Source organism: Phodopus roborovskii, unplaced genomic scaffold, assembly GCF_943737965.1.
Source record: "Phodopus roborovskii unplaced genomic scaffold, PHOROB, whole genome shotgun sequence".
In the NCBI taxonomy this organism is placed as follows: domain Eukaryota; kingdom Metazoa; phylum Chordata; class Mammalia; order Rodentia; family Cricetidae; genus Phodopus; species Phodopus roborovskii.
In genome coordinates, this window is record NW_026125406.1 from 96226 (window position 1) to 113251 (window position 17026).

Sequence of the window (17026 nt, forward strand, 5' to 3'; positions counted from 1 at the left end):
AGGCGAGAATGAACTCCAGCAGGAGCAACAACAGTGTCCAACGTATTTTTGGGAAAGTGAACGGTGCTGTCAGGAGCAACAGTGTCTCATGTCAATGGAGTACTAATATTAAAACATTTAAATGTTATGTTCTGTATGTCTATGAAGTGATTGAAGAGTAAGCATCTATATTTGACTAATCTCATAGGTACAGGAAACATGAGTGAAGAAAATCTGTAATACTCAGGAACTTAGCTAAAAAAACTGATTAAAACTTCCCTGAATAAAGCAGGAACAAATACTTAAACAATGTAACTATATACATATACATACATATAAATCATTTAAATGAACTTGGTTATATAAAATAAATAAAAAAGAGAGAATTGTTGTTCCTAAAGTATTACATATCTTTTATGAAATGTTGATAAAATATGGAGGAATGGGTACTAATAAATGCCCAAGAGTTATAAAATACACCAATTCCTGTTGAAAGAATGTAGAGGAATTTATTAAAATTAAATTGTGAATGAGTAAGTGAACAAAATGTTTAGATATCTATAGTAAAGATAGATATGAGCGCAAGTCCTACAGTACTGGTTAAGCAGGGCATTTCAAATTCTTCACAGACTTAAAGGAAGTTTCATGTAATTGTCTTTTAGGGTAAGTATTTGATTACTGTTATCAGCCTTTGTGTTATTATTAAGATATAAATTGGTCTTCATTTTACTCTATATGCAGCTCATTATATAATCATTTGACAAGTAATTTTCATGTCAAATTCATATTAATTATAACAATGTACTGTCTTACATTTAATACTACAGGAAATATAAGCATGAAGAATTCAGGAAATATCAATGGCATTAAACGCCCATGGAAAATATGAGTTCGTTTGGTTTTATAAATACAAAGTTATGCCATGTTGAAGAGGTGAAGAAGGAATACATGTTTCCTTCATATTTTCTTTAATATTTTTCAGAATACCATGCATATTCATGGAAGTCAGCTTTCCATTTGAGAGAAGTAAGCAAAACAAGCATGTATTCATTAATAAATGAAAACAATAATTATAATGGCTATATTTTCTCTGTGAATTGTACAGGTCCCAAAGAGGCCTGTAGGTGTCTATATAATTCAGAAAAGCATGCACTAAACTGTATAATCTACTTTTCCTCTAGCAGGTGCTTTGTTCCTGACATAATTTAGCACATTCCTATGTGGTCTGAACAAAATAATGTAGCACTTGGGAACAAAGATGCAGCCTAGGAGGCCTGCACTGGATGACAGGATGGAAAAGCCTTCCATGGCAACTGTGACTTTCCCCTTAGTGCTGTGGTAGACAGGAAGGAAGGTGACCCACACACTGAAGAAAACCAACATGCTGAAAGAAATGAACTTGGCTTCATTGAATGTGTCAGGCAGGTTCCTGGACAGGTAAGCCATAGTGTAGCTCCCAAGTGCCAGGGAGCAGAGGTATCCCAGGACAGAGTGGAAGGCAATAGTGGAGCCCTTGTTGCATGAAGCAATTATGTGGCCATGTTCAGTGTGAGCATCTGAGTCAGCAAAGGGAGGAGAGATGCTCAGCCAAATTCCACAGAGAACAAGTTGGATAAGAGTGCAGACTGGAATGATGTAGTTAGGAGCCCTTGATATCATTATCCACCTTATCAGTCTCCCTGGAACTGTGGCCTTAAAAGCCAGAACCACAGTAATGGTTTTGGCCAAGACTGTGGAGAGAGCCACTGTGAACAGAACTGCAAAAGTGCTCTGCTGCAGGACACAGGTGGCTGTGTTGGGATGGCCAATGAAGAGCAAGGGACAGAGAAAACAGAAGGTCAGAGTGATGAGCAGGATGTAAGTGAGAGACCAATTGTTGGCCTTGACGATGGGAGTGTGGTGGTGTTTAACAAAGACACAAAGAACACCAACACTTATGGTAGAGAAGCCCAGGGCCAAGGAGGCCAGTGTCAGTCCCAAAGTGTCTTCATAGGCCAGAAAGGTAACTGTTTTCTGGAGGCAGTGGTTCTGCTCTGTGTTTGCATAGTGACTTTCTGGACACCTCATACAATGATCCGTATCTATGAATTAAAGATATTGTGAGTCTCTGCTCAGATTACCCTTTGGTTGCAAGCCACTTCCCAGCACCAACTCTCTTGTATTTGCCCACATTTTCTTTGTTGTTTCAACTCATGTACATCAGTGCTTAGTAGTGAAAATTTCCATATGCCTTCTAATTCATGATCCAGGATCTTCTTATTGAACATGCAGTGTACCTTTCTATTCTTTTTATTAGTGTACTTAAGTACATTTTCAATTAAGAATAACTTGCATTTGTTTATTTAGTCATAAATTTCTGAATTAAATTATATAACCATAACTTGATCATAGGATCACGTCATTTTTAATTCCCTTGTGTGTCTTTGTCCTGTGATTTCAGTGCAAGGAGAATGTGATTTGAAGGTATTTTTCTTGTAATGTTCTCAGTTATCACACTCAAGACTATCTATTCCCATAATGCTAATTGATTGAATTCTCCTGTATGTTCATTCTCTGATGGTGCTTAGAGGAACATGAACTATCAGATTTGTGAAAGCTTGAAAAACTCCCTTTTTGAAACTTATTAGTCATTTCTAGGAAGAAATGATCAATTTAACACATAGAAATAGAACTCTTGTTTTAGTCATATTGGTCAGGTAGTATTTGTATGATACTATATCCCTTTACATTTTTGAGTTTCATCTTGAATTCAGAAAGATATAAATAACATTCTATTTATATCTCATTTTCTTTCAATTAAAACAGTCTGTTTTTGTAAAGTAAATTTTTCGATTTGATGGATTGTTGAAAATTTGCATTAAGATATTGAATTCATCATTTTGCTACTACCTTGTATTTTATTCCATTGTCAGCATTTTATTTGTTATTTCTTATATTTCTGTCTTTGTGCTACCTTCTCACTCTCAAGGCACTTTGTCTCCTCTATTTTCTGTGTGTTTACTTCTGGTGATTAAAACTGAGCATGAAATGGTTCAGAATCAAAATCCTGTATCTTCTTTATGAAAATTGCATGGAGTATAAGACATGAGCAATTTGTTTTTATAATTTGGAAGTGCTATGAAGTTAGTTACACTTCATTTGATATGTTTTAAAATATGGGACTCACTGTTTTAAAATATTTAGCATTTATGTTTTACTTTCTTCTTTCTTACTAAATACAATTTGAAGTGTCTCATTTTACTGCAACCATTCAGGTTTTGATACTGATGATTCTAGTTTTCTCTAATGAATACACTTAATGTGTTCATGAACTTACCTTGGCTCTAATGTACACAAAGTCTCTATATGCATATGAAATCTTGGTGACATGTATAATAGATCTCAATATGTACATTTTATATTAGGCAAATAAAACTCCCCAAATATTTGAAACTTTCTCTGCTTATGAGCTCTTGATACCATATCTGAGTGTTCAGTACAGCCAGTGTGGTATTCAAAACAATCCAGTTAATATATGAAAAGTCTCATTGGAAATTAATATTAATATCGAGGATTTCATTTTGATTTTTCTTTACATAGTTAACATTGTTTCTAAGTGTGCTTATTCCATTCGCTCCTTTCCACTGTCTCATGCCAATTTTCTCTTCCTTTGATATATTTAGGCATAATATCATTGTGAAATATTAGATGAAGATATGTTACATTTGTTTATTCTGTAGAACATTTCTTTTGTGATACAAGTATGTTTCATTCATTGATGTTGCATTTATTTAATTCCGTGAAGCTGTATTACTTTTCCTGTCTAAAATATCTGATTGGTCTAATCAAGAGCAGAATGGCCAACAGACAAAAAGGGCTGGCAAGTAGAAAGAATAAGTAGGGAGGAGAACTCTTGGAGAGAAGAATCAAGGAGCAAAAGAAAGAGGAGAGGAGGATATCAGAGGCCAGCCACCAAATTACACAACAAGTCATTGTAAAGAATTTATCAAAGAATATAGAACTGAGAAATACCATTGCCCGAGGCATAAGGTAGACATGATAATTTAAGAAGCGCTGTGTAGAAATAAGTCAAGCTAAGGTCAGACTATATTAAGTAAGTATAAAGTTCCATGTCGGTATCTGGGAGCTGAGTAGTGGGCACCCAAGAGATGAAGAGTAAATAGCGACCAACTATTTAAGGTACCTGTACTATGTCCATCTTTGCCTGAAAAGTTGATCCTTCAAATGCAGTGTTCTGCCTTGTTCTATTAACAGAATTGTATGTGTTCCTGGCCTTTTCACAATATTATTATTAATGCAAGTGGTGATATAGCATTTTCACTTAGCTATCACAAAAAAATTGTTCCATAATTTGCCTCTTTTATATGTAATAATGCTTCCATTGTCTCTTAAAAAATAAAGTCATTTGTTTACAATGAGTTAATGACTATTTACCCACATTATTTAGTGGTGGTTAATCAAATTAACTCAGATGAGATACATATTTAGATTCAAATTCATGATACATACAAACTATTGATTTAAAAAATATTTGTTTCCATGGAAGAGTAATGTAATAGTATTTTGACATACCATATTAATTGATGTTTTATGGGTCAAAACATGTTTTAGATCTTTATATATCCCTCTCCTTGGAAAATAAAGCTTTAGTGTTTCTGGTACTTTATACAGATGGAGGAACACACACATACTAATAATGTTGAACATTATTAGTGCTGTACATCAAAGACGAAGGTAGATAAATAATTTGTGGTTCAGGGAACCTTGTTACCCTTAAGAGGACCTGGGTTGTGTTGTAAGCACCCACATGGTGGTCAATACTATCTGTGACTCCACCTCCAGGATATTTGATGCCTTATTCTAACTTTTATGTTGATCAAATAAGTAAAGTGTACATACATACAGAGAGGCAACACAACCAGTGATAAAAATTGACAAAATATAAAATAATAACTTTAACAGATGTCCATGAGTTCATTAAATACAACCTTTCTGACACCTCTGATGAAGCCAGAACCATGACTGAATATATGCAACCAAGGGCCATAAGGATTGAACCCTTAAATATGTGCCAACCATCAGCTAAATATGCTTTGAAATACAAGTGAAGCCTGTTAATTATACTCTCTCTCTCTTCCTTTCTCTCTCTCTCTCTCTCTCTCTCTCTCTCTCTCTCTCTCTCTCTCTGTATTACATCCCATGGTGAAATAAAGAAGATTACTTTGTAAACAGTAAAGTTGTTCTATGAAAGGAACAATGGCTGTAGAGTATCAGCAACATAAATCAAGCATGAGATTCAATGGTCAGGGCACGATTTAAAAGATGATAAAATAAACAAAAATATTATTACTTCCAAATCAAGAAGAACAGGGTTTATCTCTACTGTCCCTTTACATGAACTGATATATTACCAAAAAATGTGGCATGGTAGGAAAGTCCCCAGTAAAATATGACATTTACCTGTTTCATTGGAAATCTCATTATCTGGACACTGAGTGCAATCATAGCAACAGGCAGGCCTCCCCTCCTGGGCAGATTTTCTGAATCCTGGAAAACAGCTCTCACTGCACACAGAGCGAGGAAGCTGAGAATCAAATAAATGGTAAAAATACTCAGGAGTGGCCTATTATAAAGTAATAAAACAAATCAAATCAAACATCTTGATATTAATATACACACCTACGAACACATGTTTTTTGACAAAATAGCTAATATTATACATTGGAAGGAGGAAAGCATCTTCAACAAATAGTGCTGGCACAAATGGATGATGGTGTTTAGAAGACTGTAAATAGACCCATGTCTATTGGCATGCACAATTCTCAAGTCCAAATGGATCAAAGGCCTCAACAGCAATTCATCCACACTGAACCTCTTAGACGAGAAAGTGGGAGGGTACCCTTGAACACATAGTTACATGAGACTACTTCCTGAACATAACTCGAAGAGCATAGATACTGAGATCAACAATAAATGGGACCTCCTGAAACTGAGAAGCTTCTGTAAGGCTAAGGATACATTCGATAAAGCCAAAAGGCTTCCTGCAAACTGGGAAAAGATCTTCACCAAGCCCACAACTGACAGAGGGCTGATCTCCAAAATATACAAAGAACTCAAGAAACTAGTCAACAAAATACCAAATAATACTATTAAAATGTGGGGTACAGAACTGAATAGAGAATTCTCAATAGAGGAATCCAAAATGGACAAAAGACAATTAAGAAACTGCTCTCAGTGTCTGTGACCCTGGAGTTATGTTCAGGAAGCAGTCTCCTATACCAATTTGTTCAAGGGTACCTCCTACTTTCTCTTCTAAGAGGTTCAATGTGGCTTTATTTATGTTGAGGTCTTTGATCCATTTGGACTTGAGTTTTGTGCATGGCGACAGACATGGGTCTATCTGCAGTCTTCTACACACCCTCATCCAATTGTGCCAGCACCATTTGTTGAGGATGCTGTCCTTTCCCCATTGTATAATTTTAGCTGTTTTGTCGAAAATCAGGTGTTCATAGGTGTGTGGGTTAATGTCAGGATTTTCAATTTGATTCGATTGGTCTACTTGTCTATTTTTGTGCCAATACCAGCCTGTTTTCAGAACTATAGCTCTGTAGTAGAGGTTAAAGTCAGGAATGGTGATGCTTCCTGAAGTTCTTTTATTATATAGGGTTGTTTTGGCTATCCTGGGTCTTTTGTTTTTCCATATAAAGTTGATTATTATCCTTTCAAGGTCAGTGAAGAATTGTGGTGGGATTTTAATGGGGATTGCATTGAATCTGTAGATTGCTTTTGGCAAGATCCCATAGAGGGATAACTGTCTTTATCTAGGAGATAAAGGAGAGAAGCCCCTAGTCCCTACTTCACATGACCTGTCAGATCTACATGACCCCAACTGGATGGCATTCCCCTACATATGGAATTGGGGTGGGTGGATGGGAGGGGAGGGTATTTAGAGTGCAGGTGAGAGGGCAGAGAGGGTGAAAGGGAGGGAAGGAGGGAGGGAGGGAGGGAGAAGGAATTGGGATCGGTATGTAAAATAATAAATTAAATAAAAAATGCTTTGACTCCAAAATATAAGTTCAAGGACAAGTTACTGGGGAAAAGGATTTCTATTTTTGTTTCCACAGAAAATGAAAAGCTGTGGATGTGGTTTGATCAAGGCAGACCGCCTGAAACAGAGTACCAGGTGATTCTACATTCAAAACAGCTGGACCATGCAGCCTTACAGACTACAGCCAGGATTTCTGCATCTTCTTAGAATCCCCCATGACAGCGCCCCTTACCAGCAGGAAGTGGTTTGGAAAGAACAACGCCCAAATTCCCAAATAGTGTCTATAAATGTTTGTTTTCATTTAAATGGACTTGGATATATATATATATATATATGGAGGAACTGCTCCACATCCTTAGCCATCAGGGAAATGTAAATCAAAACAACTCTGAGATACTATCTTACTTCTTCCAGAATGGCTAAAATTAGGAACACTAATGACAACTTATGCTGGACAGGATGTGGAGAAGAGAGGAACACTCCTCCACTTTTGGAGGAGTGCAAACATGTACAGCCATTTTCGAGATCAGTATGGCATTCCTCAGGAAATTGGGAACCAATCTACCACAGGACCCGATAATCCCCCTCTTAGGCATAAACTCAAATGATCCACATCCATGCAACAAAGACATCTGTTCAACTATGTTCAAAGCAGCATTATTTCTAATAGCAAGAACCTGAGGCAACCTACAGGCCCCGCAACTGAAGAATGGATAAAAAAGATGTGGCACATCTACACAATGGAATACTACTCAGTGGGGTGGGGGGGGGGAAGAAACAAAACAAAACAAAACAATGGAATCTTGAAATTCACAGGCAAATTGATTGAACTTAAAGAAACCATCCTGAGTGAGGTAACCTAGTCACAAAAGAGGAACATGGTATGTACTCACTCATCTATGGATTTAGATATAGAGCAAGGAATAGCCAGCCTATAATTCACCCTGCCCTGAGAAACTAGGATACATGGAGGAACCTAAGAGTTTCATACAAGGTTCCTCACAGAAGGGGAAAAGAACAAGGTCTCCTGAGCATAGTGGGAGCGGGGGGTACAGTGAGTGGAGAGGGCATTAGGAGAAAGAGAATTGGAGGAGAGCAGAACATGTGGGACTCAGAAGATTGAGTAGGAGGACAAATAGATGAGAACAAATATATGAGATACCATAATAGAGGGAGCCATTGTAGGTTTGAAGAGAAAAGTAACTCTAGAGAAATGTTCACAGACCTACAAGGGTGACCCCAACTAACAATCTGAGTAACAGTGGAAAGACTACCTTAAATGCCCTTCCCTGATAGTGAGATTGATAACTAACTGATATGCCATTATAGAGCACTCATCTAGTAGCTGATGGAAATAGAAGCAGACACCCACAGCTAAATACTGAATCAATTCCTGGAATCCAGTTACAGAGAGGGAGGAGTGATAAGAAAAGATGTCAAGACCAGTCTACAGAAATCCACAAGACAGATGACCTGAACAAGCAGGAGCTCATGGACCCCCACACTGATAGCTGGGAAACCAGCACTGTAACGACTCTGGCTCCCTGAACATGGGTCTCGTTAGAAGGCCTGGGCTGTCTACGGGTCCTGTAACAGTGGAACCAGGATGTATTCCTGGTGCATGAAAGGACTTTGGGAGCACATTCCCTATGGAGGGATACTCCCTTAGTCTTGACAGATTTGGATGATCCTTCCTGGAAGGCATCACCCTAACTTTGGAGTGGGGTGATTGGGATGGGAGGGGTGTGAGGGGGGAGGGAGAGGGAACTTGGATTGATATGATACACACCCACACCCACACCCACACCCACATCCACATCCACATCCACACCCATATATATATATACACTCCTGTTCATGGGCCTTCATGCTTTTGAATACTGCCAGGTACCAAAAAGCAAAATATCTATCTGGTGACATTTTCTAACCTGGGGGTAAAATTAATTATCTCCTCAGGTGGTTTCTGCATATTGATGAAATCTTATTATATAGACACTCTACATATAACTGGAAATAAGTGCCCATAGAAAAATGAAGGAAAAATAAGCAGCCTCTTTATCCAGAATAGTGAATAAATAATTCCACAGATGAGAGTAAGTTTGTGCATACAGATTTGTACTCCCCAAGGAACCAACAGCCATTATATCCTCAAACAAATGTTTATTGATAGAGTTCAAAGAATGTGATAAAATCCAACCAACCTCTGTAAATCCTGTGGCCCACTGTATCATGTGGTCAGACAAGAGAAGTCCTTGGCCCTTTGGAGCTTTTGGAGAAAATATTCCAACTTTAATCTTTTGTCTGAGACCGAATGGAAAATCCCAGAGGTTGAGAATATTGTATTCTGCTTCCAATTTCCTTTGTGAATCTAGAACCACAATGTTTCCAGCAGTATTTTTGAAATGGATGTTCCTGAGAAAAAGGTGAAGCTAAAGAGATGCAGAATCATATGATGATTTCATTCCCATGGAAGTTCAAAACAACCTCATAAAGGGATGTGTCTCATTATCCCAAATACATGACATTAAAAGTGCAAGCTATATCAACTTATCAATGTTTTACTGGATAAAGACCAAAAATGAGCATAATGCTTCTAGGCTGCCAGTTTCAGATGAAAGAATTAATCCCCCTCCCCAAACAAACACGTCAGATATATTATGCGATTGTTGATTCAGGGAAATTTCCATGCTGTTGAAGTGCTATTCACTATTAAGTGTTTCAACCTTTTATATCAGAGTGTTTATGTCTAAACTGTATAAAAATGGACAGATGCTCAGTTAGGTAATATAAACATAACTTCAAAATTTGAACTTTAAGTTTCTAGTATAATTTGATAATTTAGTGTCTAGTGCCCAAATTTCTGTTTTGAAATATACTTGAGAATGGATTTTCAAATTTATTTTATTATTACTATAAATCTTCAGGTTAATTGTAACACAGAGTAGATAATGACATACACATATTTAAACCTTTCATTGCCATCCAATCATCAGGAACATTGACATAGATGTCTATAATAAATTCTAGGTGATAAATTATAGCAATCTCTCAGATTATTTTTGGCAAATTCTGTGTAGTGTGCTATCATATAATGAGTGATTGTATAAAATTAAAAAATGTCACAGTGCTATTGGTAAAATCTACAAAGTGAAAAATTACCTCCCAAACATAATTATTTGCTTTTTCCTTTCCATAGAGATAATTTTGTTCTTGATTTATAGTCATCTCATGGAGGCTGTGAGCCACAGCATACACAGAATTATATACATTGTAACTTTCTTCAGTCATATCCATTTGCCAAATATATCTAGGCAACATTTCCAAGGAAGCATTGGGCAGACAGTTGCCCAAAATTTTACAATCAGGTTCTGAAAAAGAGCAATTGAAGTGTGCATTCCAAATGAGAGCAAGATAGTGATCATCTGGGTATTTGGAAGGGTTGTATGCCTGGAGAAAATTCCTGTATTCAGAAATCTCAGCATGGTGATGTGTGAAAACGAGACTCCCATGTATTGAATCCAACATGAAACAGTTACTAAGACTATGTAGAGGCCATTGTGACTTCATGACCCAGACTTTCCAAATCATTGAAAAGGCCACCATAGCTATGATTAGACCACTTAAATCTTCCATGTCACCATAAATGATAACCACATTTGCAGTTGATTTTATAATCTTCTTGATAGTCATGATAGAATTATGATAAAATGAATTCTCATTGTCTGGAATCATTTCTACAAAAGCTATACATAGTCCATTCCTGTCCATCTCTCTTCTCAAGTCTGAGAGAATCTCAGCACCATTATGATCATCTACAAGAACCAGCCCCACCCATGTCCAGCTGAAATGAAGCATCAAAAGGACAATGGCACGTGACAGAGATGTGTCCTTGGGTGCTGTCTGGTAGAGAGAAGAGAACTGTCTTCTGTCACTCAGGAGAGTGTCAAATGGGCCAAATGTAAGCTGATAGAAATTTCCAATGGAAACAAGAGGGAAAACATTGTCATAGGACACAATCTTAAACCTGAGGCAACACTTTGTGATTTGTAGAGACTAACTTCTGCTCATGGTGTTTTAATCTCCTATCTTGCTTTGAGATCATTTATAGACAATTTCTTTCCAGATACAGCAATTTCTGTACACCCTATATAGGCTTCAAACTCTTCCTCTTAACTATCTCCAGCAAAATATTTGAGGCTTTATAACCAAAATGCCTGATTTATTTTCTTTGATTGATGAATAGCATATCCCTAACTTTTGTACATTTTGATGGAAGATCTGCAGTTTAATACAGGTTTCTTGTTCCCTCACAGCCGTGTCCTCTCACCTGTGGATATTTGTAGAGATTCAGCAGTCTCCCAATATGTGCAGATGTTGCCCATGATATCCCTGTCAGTAAAGCAGCAGCCTTCTTCTGCCTTCTACATGTGTAATTGGGAATCATTGTTCCCATGCCTGTGAGGCAAATGAAAGGTGCCTCCAGAGTGTCCCACTGATTGCTGTTGATATTATAGAGATCAAATCCTAGAGATGTGTTAGGTAAAATGTGAGTGTTTCTGTTGATTTCCTCAATGGCAAATATGAAGGCCAAAAAATACTGGTAACTCCTCGTCCTGTATCTGCAGAGAAGGATTATCAACATTCATAAAAAGAACTCATATAATGAATAGTATGGTGTAATGGCCCTCTCATACCTTCTTTCTTAATATTTACTAACAAAAATTTTGGTCATCATGTAATGGTTACAATCTAAGTGGCAGGTTATATAGTACTTGGTGATTAAATTACCTAAAAGCCTCAGGTGGATCAAAAATATCTGGAAGAAGTTTACTTGAAATTACATCACACATGGAATCTACTGGTAAGTAGAAACATACAAAACCCCCATTTTTTGTTGCTTATGTGAGATAACCAGCAGATGGAAACTCAAATCCTTTAAGGCTCCCCTGTTCTGTACTCTAACATCTCAAATATCCTAACACCACATTCTGTCTGTACATAGATGAAGAGCTGTAGTATTTCAGTGGTTGCAATTAAGGAGCAATGATGCTCAGTGGCTTGTCTGCCTGAATTGTATGCATCAGTTCTAAAGCAACATGAGTAAATGCACCTGGGAGGAGTATAAATATCCCCCACCCAAGCACAGTTCATTGAACAAACTTTTACTCTCCTATTACCATCTCCTTCTCCTTTCTGAGAGCCATATAACGAACAGCACAATGACTGAGTGACCTTCCTATGGATTAGCAGCCAATGTCATGATTTGACCTTGTGTGTGTGGGGGGGGGCATTGTGTACACATATACTGTATTTTCCTTAATCTGCCTTCCACTTTTTTTATGCCTTCATGATGGTCTACCTGCTAATCAAAGTGGATTACACAACAACATAGAAGACCTGATGATGGATGTGAGTAGATCACCTTTTAGCTGAGTTCAACTGAATGGAAAATTATGACCTGGTTTCTTGCCCCTATGATTTGATCGTGATCAAGGTGGGAGTAACCATGTGATTTGGCCCTTGTGACAGGTGTGGGTCCAGAGGGTTACAGGAAAGCCCACACAGATACACTCTAAGAATGATTTTCTAGCCTTTCCAGTTGTAGGAGTCAACAAAATCTCATGGACTGACTCACTGCCCCTTATTAAAAGGCTTTTTACTGTTATCCCATTTATACATTAACAAGTTAATTTCCACATAACCAACTCTCTTATCTAAGCTTCCCAAAGGGACAATGCCAAACGTAATTTCCTGATTAATGAATACTGTGATTTCCTAGATTTTCCTAAGCAAGTTTTGAATAGACTTTGAGTCCTTAGGAGTCTCTCAGATACAATATATGTACTTTAAACAGAAGGCACTAGGGACCAAGTTAGTAGTCACAAAATGCATATCAAAGCTGGTTGTTACCACTCAGAATCCAATCAGCTGTACACTTCTAAAAGGGTATCCTGCCACACATGTCTTTTTAAAATATGTTAGAATTAAATATTCTGAAGACTTTGAGGCTTCTCATCAAATTCAGCATTTTCTGTCATTCTTTTACAATCTTATGTAAATAAGCAATGACATTTTAAAAGCTAATATGTTTATTATTATGCCTCGTGGGAGAGTAACACTATCTAAAACAAGTAATCAGAAGTGATTCACATGGTTGAATGAGCCTGTTGATTCTGAAGAGTTTTCCATAACACCCATTCCTTTACTATCAAGTAACTGTTTTGTAAAAGGTTCTCAATTTCTTGCTGTAAATTGTAAATTATTATAGAAGAATTAGGGTGACTCATCAAATGCATCTAAGTCTTCTCAGTCATACTTGCTATTGTTGAACTTGAAATTGAAAGGTGTAATACTATAGGATGTAGCATTGGGATCACATTTGCATTTTATCTGTTTCATGAATATTTCTTTTTATTTATTTATTTATTTATTTGCTTATTTATTTCCTCTCCCTCCCTTCCTCCCTCCGTCCCATGCACCCTAACCACCCTTCCATTCCATTTCCCTCCACTCCACAGGGAGTCATTTGGAGTAGGGACTAGGCCCTCCCTCCTAACTCTAGGTTAAGGGAGTATCCCACTATGGGGGATGTGCTCCCAAAGTTTTTTTGTGCACCTGGTTCCACTGTCTGAGGTCCCTTAGACTGCTCAGGCCTTCTAGCTGAGACCCATGTTCAGGGGGTCTGAGTCAGTCCCATGCTGGATTCCCACCTATCAGTATGGGGGCTTGTTAGCTCCTCCTTGTTCAGGTCAGCTATCTCTATGTGTTTCCACAGCATGGTCTTGTCCTCCCTCTCTGCATATGAATTCCAGTTTGGCTCAGTGTTTACTTGTGGGTGTTTGCTTGTGTTTCTAGCAGCTACTAGATGAGGGCTCCCTGATGGTGGATAAGTTAGTCATTGATCTCATTACAAGGGAAGGGCATTTATGGTAGCCTTTCCACTGTTGCTCAAATTGTTAGTTGGGGTCAGTGTTGTAGGCCTCTGGACATTTCTCTAGAGTCAGTTTTCTCTTAAAACCTATAATAGCTCCCTCTTTTATGGTCTCTCTCTCTCTCTCTCTCTCTCTCTCTCTCTCCCCTCTCTCATCTATTCCTCCCCTGACTCAATCTTCCTGATCCCAGATGCTTTCCTCTAGTCCCCTTCTCCTTCTAGCTCCCTCTCCACTCACTGCCCTCCCCAACTCCCAATATGCTCAGGGGTTCTTGTTCCTTTCCCCTTCTGTGAGGGACCTTGTATGAATCTCCTAGGTTCCTCCTTGTTGGTGTGACTTGTAGGCGGGTGATCCTTTGCTCTGTGTCTAAAATTCATATGAGTGAGTACATACCATGTTCCTCTTTCGTGACTGGCTTACCTATTCAGAATGGTTTCTTCAAGTTCCACCCATTTGTCTGAGAAGTTAAAGATTCAATTTTTTTCTTCAGCTGAGTAATATTCCATTGTGCAAATGTGTCACATCTTCTTTATTAATCCTTCAGTTGAGGGATATCTAGGTTGCTTCCAGATTCTTGCTACTACATATAATGCTGCTATGAACACAGTTGAACAGATGTATTTCTTGCATGGATGTGGATCATTTGGATATAAGCCTAAGAATGGGATTGCTGGGTAGATTGATTCCCATTTTCCTGAGGTACACGTTTGCACTCCCACCAGCAGTGGAGGAGTGTTCCCCTTCCTCCACATCCTCTCCAGCATAAGTTGTCATTGGTGTTTCTAATTTTAGCCATTCTGGAAGAAGTAAGGTGGTACCTCAGAGTTGTTTTGATTTTCATTTCTCTGATAGCTATGGATGTTGAACACTCTCTTAAGTGTCTTTCAGCTTTTTTGATATTGTCTATTTACAAATCTCTCTTCAGTTCTGTACCCCATTTTTAAATTTGGTGACTAGTTCCTTGAGTTCTTTGTATATTTTGGAGATCAGCTCTCTTTCAGATGTAGAGTTGATGAGGATCTTTTACCAGTCTGTGGGTTGCCATTTGGTCTTGTCAAATGTGTCCTTTGCCTTATAGAAGCTTCTCAGTTTGAGGACATCTCATTTATTAATTGTTGATCTCAGTGTCTGTGCTACTGCATTCATGTTCAGGAAGCAGTCTCTTGTACCAATTTGTTCAAGGGTAGCTCCCGCTTTCTCTTCTAAGAGTTTCCTGGAGAGTGTGCCTGGATTTACTTTGAGGTCTTTGATCCATTTGGACTTGAGTTTTGTGCATGGCAATAGATATGGGTCTATCTGCAGCCTTCTATACACCATCTTCCAGTTGTGCTAGCACCATTTGTTGAAGATGCTTTTCTCCTTCCATTGTATACTTTTAGCTGTTTTGTCAAAAACCAGGTGTTTGTAGATGTGGGAGTTAATAACAGGATTTCTGATTTGATTCCATTTGTCTACCTGCCTACTTTTGTGCCAATACCAAGATATTCCCAGGACTATAGCTCTATAGTAGAGTTTGAAGTTGGGATGGTTATGCCTCCTGAAGTTCCTTTATTGTACAGGCTTTCTTTGGCTATCCTGGGTCTTTTGTTTTTCCATATATAGTTGATTATTATACTTTCAAGGTCAGTGAAGTTTGTGCTGGGATTTTGATGGGGATTGCATTGAATATTTATATTGCTTTTGGAAAGATTGTCATTTTTAATATGTTTATACTACCTATATTTTAAACTAATTTCCCGACAGTATAACACTTTGTGTTAAATCAGCTAACTCATTAACTGTCACACTATCTATTTTATTTTGTTGTGTCTGAATCTCTGAAAAGTGCTTATTCCAGTGTCTAATGATATCAGCAGTTAGTATTTGTTAGTGATGAGCCACTCTTGATGTCACAGAACTAGCACTAAATGCAATAATTCCCATTATAATATCAATAATTAGTCCAACCATTTGATGTTTCTTCTTAATATTCTTTCAGCAGGCCTCTGTACCAGCATGATCATGAGTGTGTCTTGCCATGGACCTGACAGTTCTACCAGTATCTAGATTGCCCTTTTCTAGGAAATGATAAACTTTCAGGTTAAGTTTAGGAATATACTAGAATTAGCACAGACATGAAGCATATAGCTTTGTGGTGATATCTTGCGTCTTCAAATAAAGACTGTCTGATTTCAGAGAATGAAGCTTGCCATTAACTAATTATGATGGGTCTAGAAAGCCTGTATAGGCAGAGAGAGCATGTGGTATCTTGGCAGAAACAGGATGTATGCAGGGACAAGCATAAACTCCCTCTCTCATCAGCTGAGATGGTAGAGAGGTCTGGTGGTTGTTTGCTCCTTCTTTCTCGTCTCTCAGATTTTCTTCTTTATCCATCTCCATGATTTTATTACTTAGACCAATTAAGAACTCCATTTACACTTTGGTCCCCAACATGGGACGAACATTTTTGGCAGGACAGGGGCAAGTTGCCTCAAAATGATCCAGTCAGGCCTTGAGAAAGTCCTAGTTTATTAGACTCACTGCTACTCCCCTGAAGCTGTTGCCAGAAGCTTACACAAACCTTATTATGTTTTTCTTTGACTTAGCTTTTATTTGGGCTAAAAGACACTTTCCCAGACCTCAAGACATTCAGAACCAGCACATCCAATATGGTCATGGCTTCAGCCTTCTTTACACCTCCAGCCACCCACTGCATCCTGATGGGTAATTGGTAATCAGCACATAGTTTCTCTTGTTTTCCCTTCATCTTAACAAACATACATTTGGGTCATTTGAGATTTGTTAAAACAGAAGGATGGACAACATTCGGACAAGTCAGACCTGAGCTTAAGTGTTTTTGGCTTGCTTTGGTTTTAAACCTATGGACTTGCTAGCCAAACATTGAAGCCCCAGCCCAAGACTAATTAGAGGCATGGATGACTTTCTGAGAATTTAATTTGATGTAAATTACTGGACAGTTTTGCATTTTATGCTGATATATACATCAAATAATAAAAAATTTCTTACAATAAGGAAACTATTGTACAGAGCGTTTCAGATAATATTGCCATCCAGATATTTTGAAATC

At 37.9% G+C, this 17026-nt stretch overlaps 1 protein-coding gene across 1 annotated transcript; it reads right to left on the reverse strand.

Moving 5' to 3' along the window:
• Nucleotides 1-1131: 1131 nt before the first annotated feature.
• Nucleotides 1132-16975, reverse strand: LOC127215278 (vomeronasal type-2 receptor 116-like; the record flags this gene model as incomplete). Its single annotated transcript, XM_051175652.1, has 7 exons — nucleotides 1132-2060; nucleotides 5440-5563; nucleotides 9229-9456; nucleotides 10187-10990; nucleotides 11355-11653; nucleotides 14750-14813; nucleotides 16915-16975. Coding segments are annotated over 7 exons (2509 nt in total), but the record flags the coding sequence as incomplete, so codon positions are not given.
• Between the last annotated feature and the right edge of the window lie 51 nt (nucleotides 16976-17026).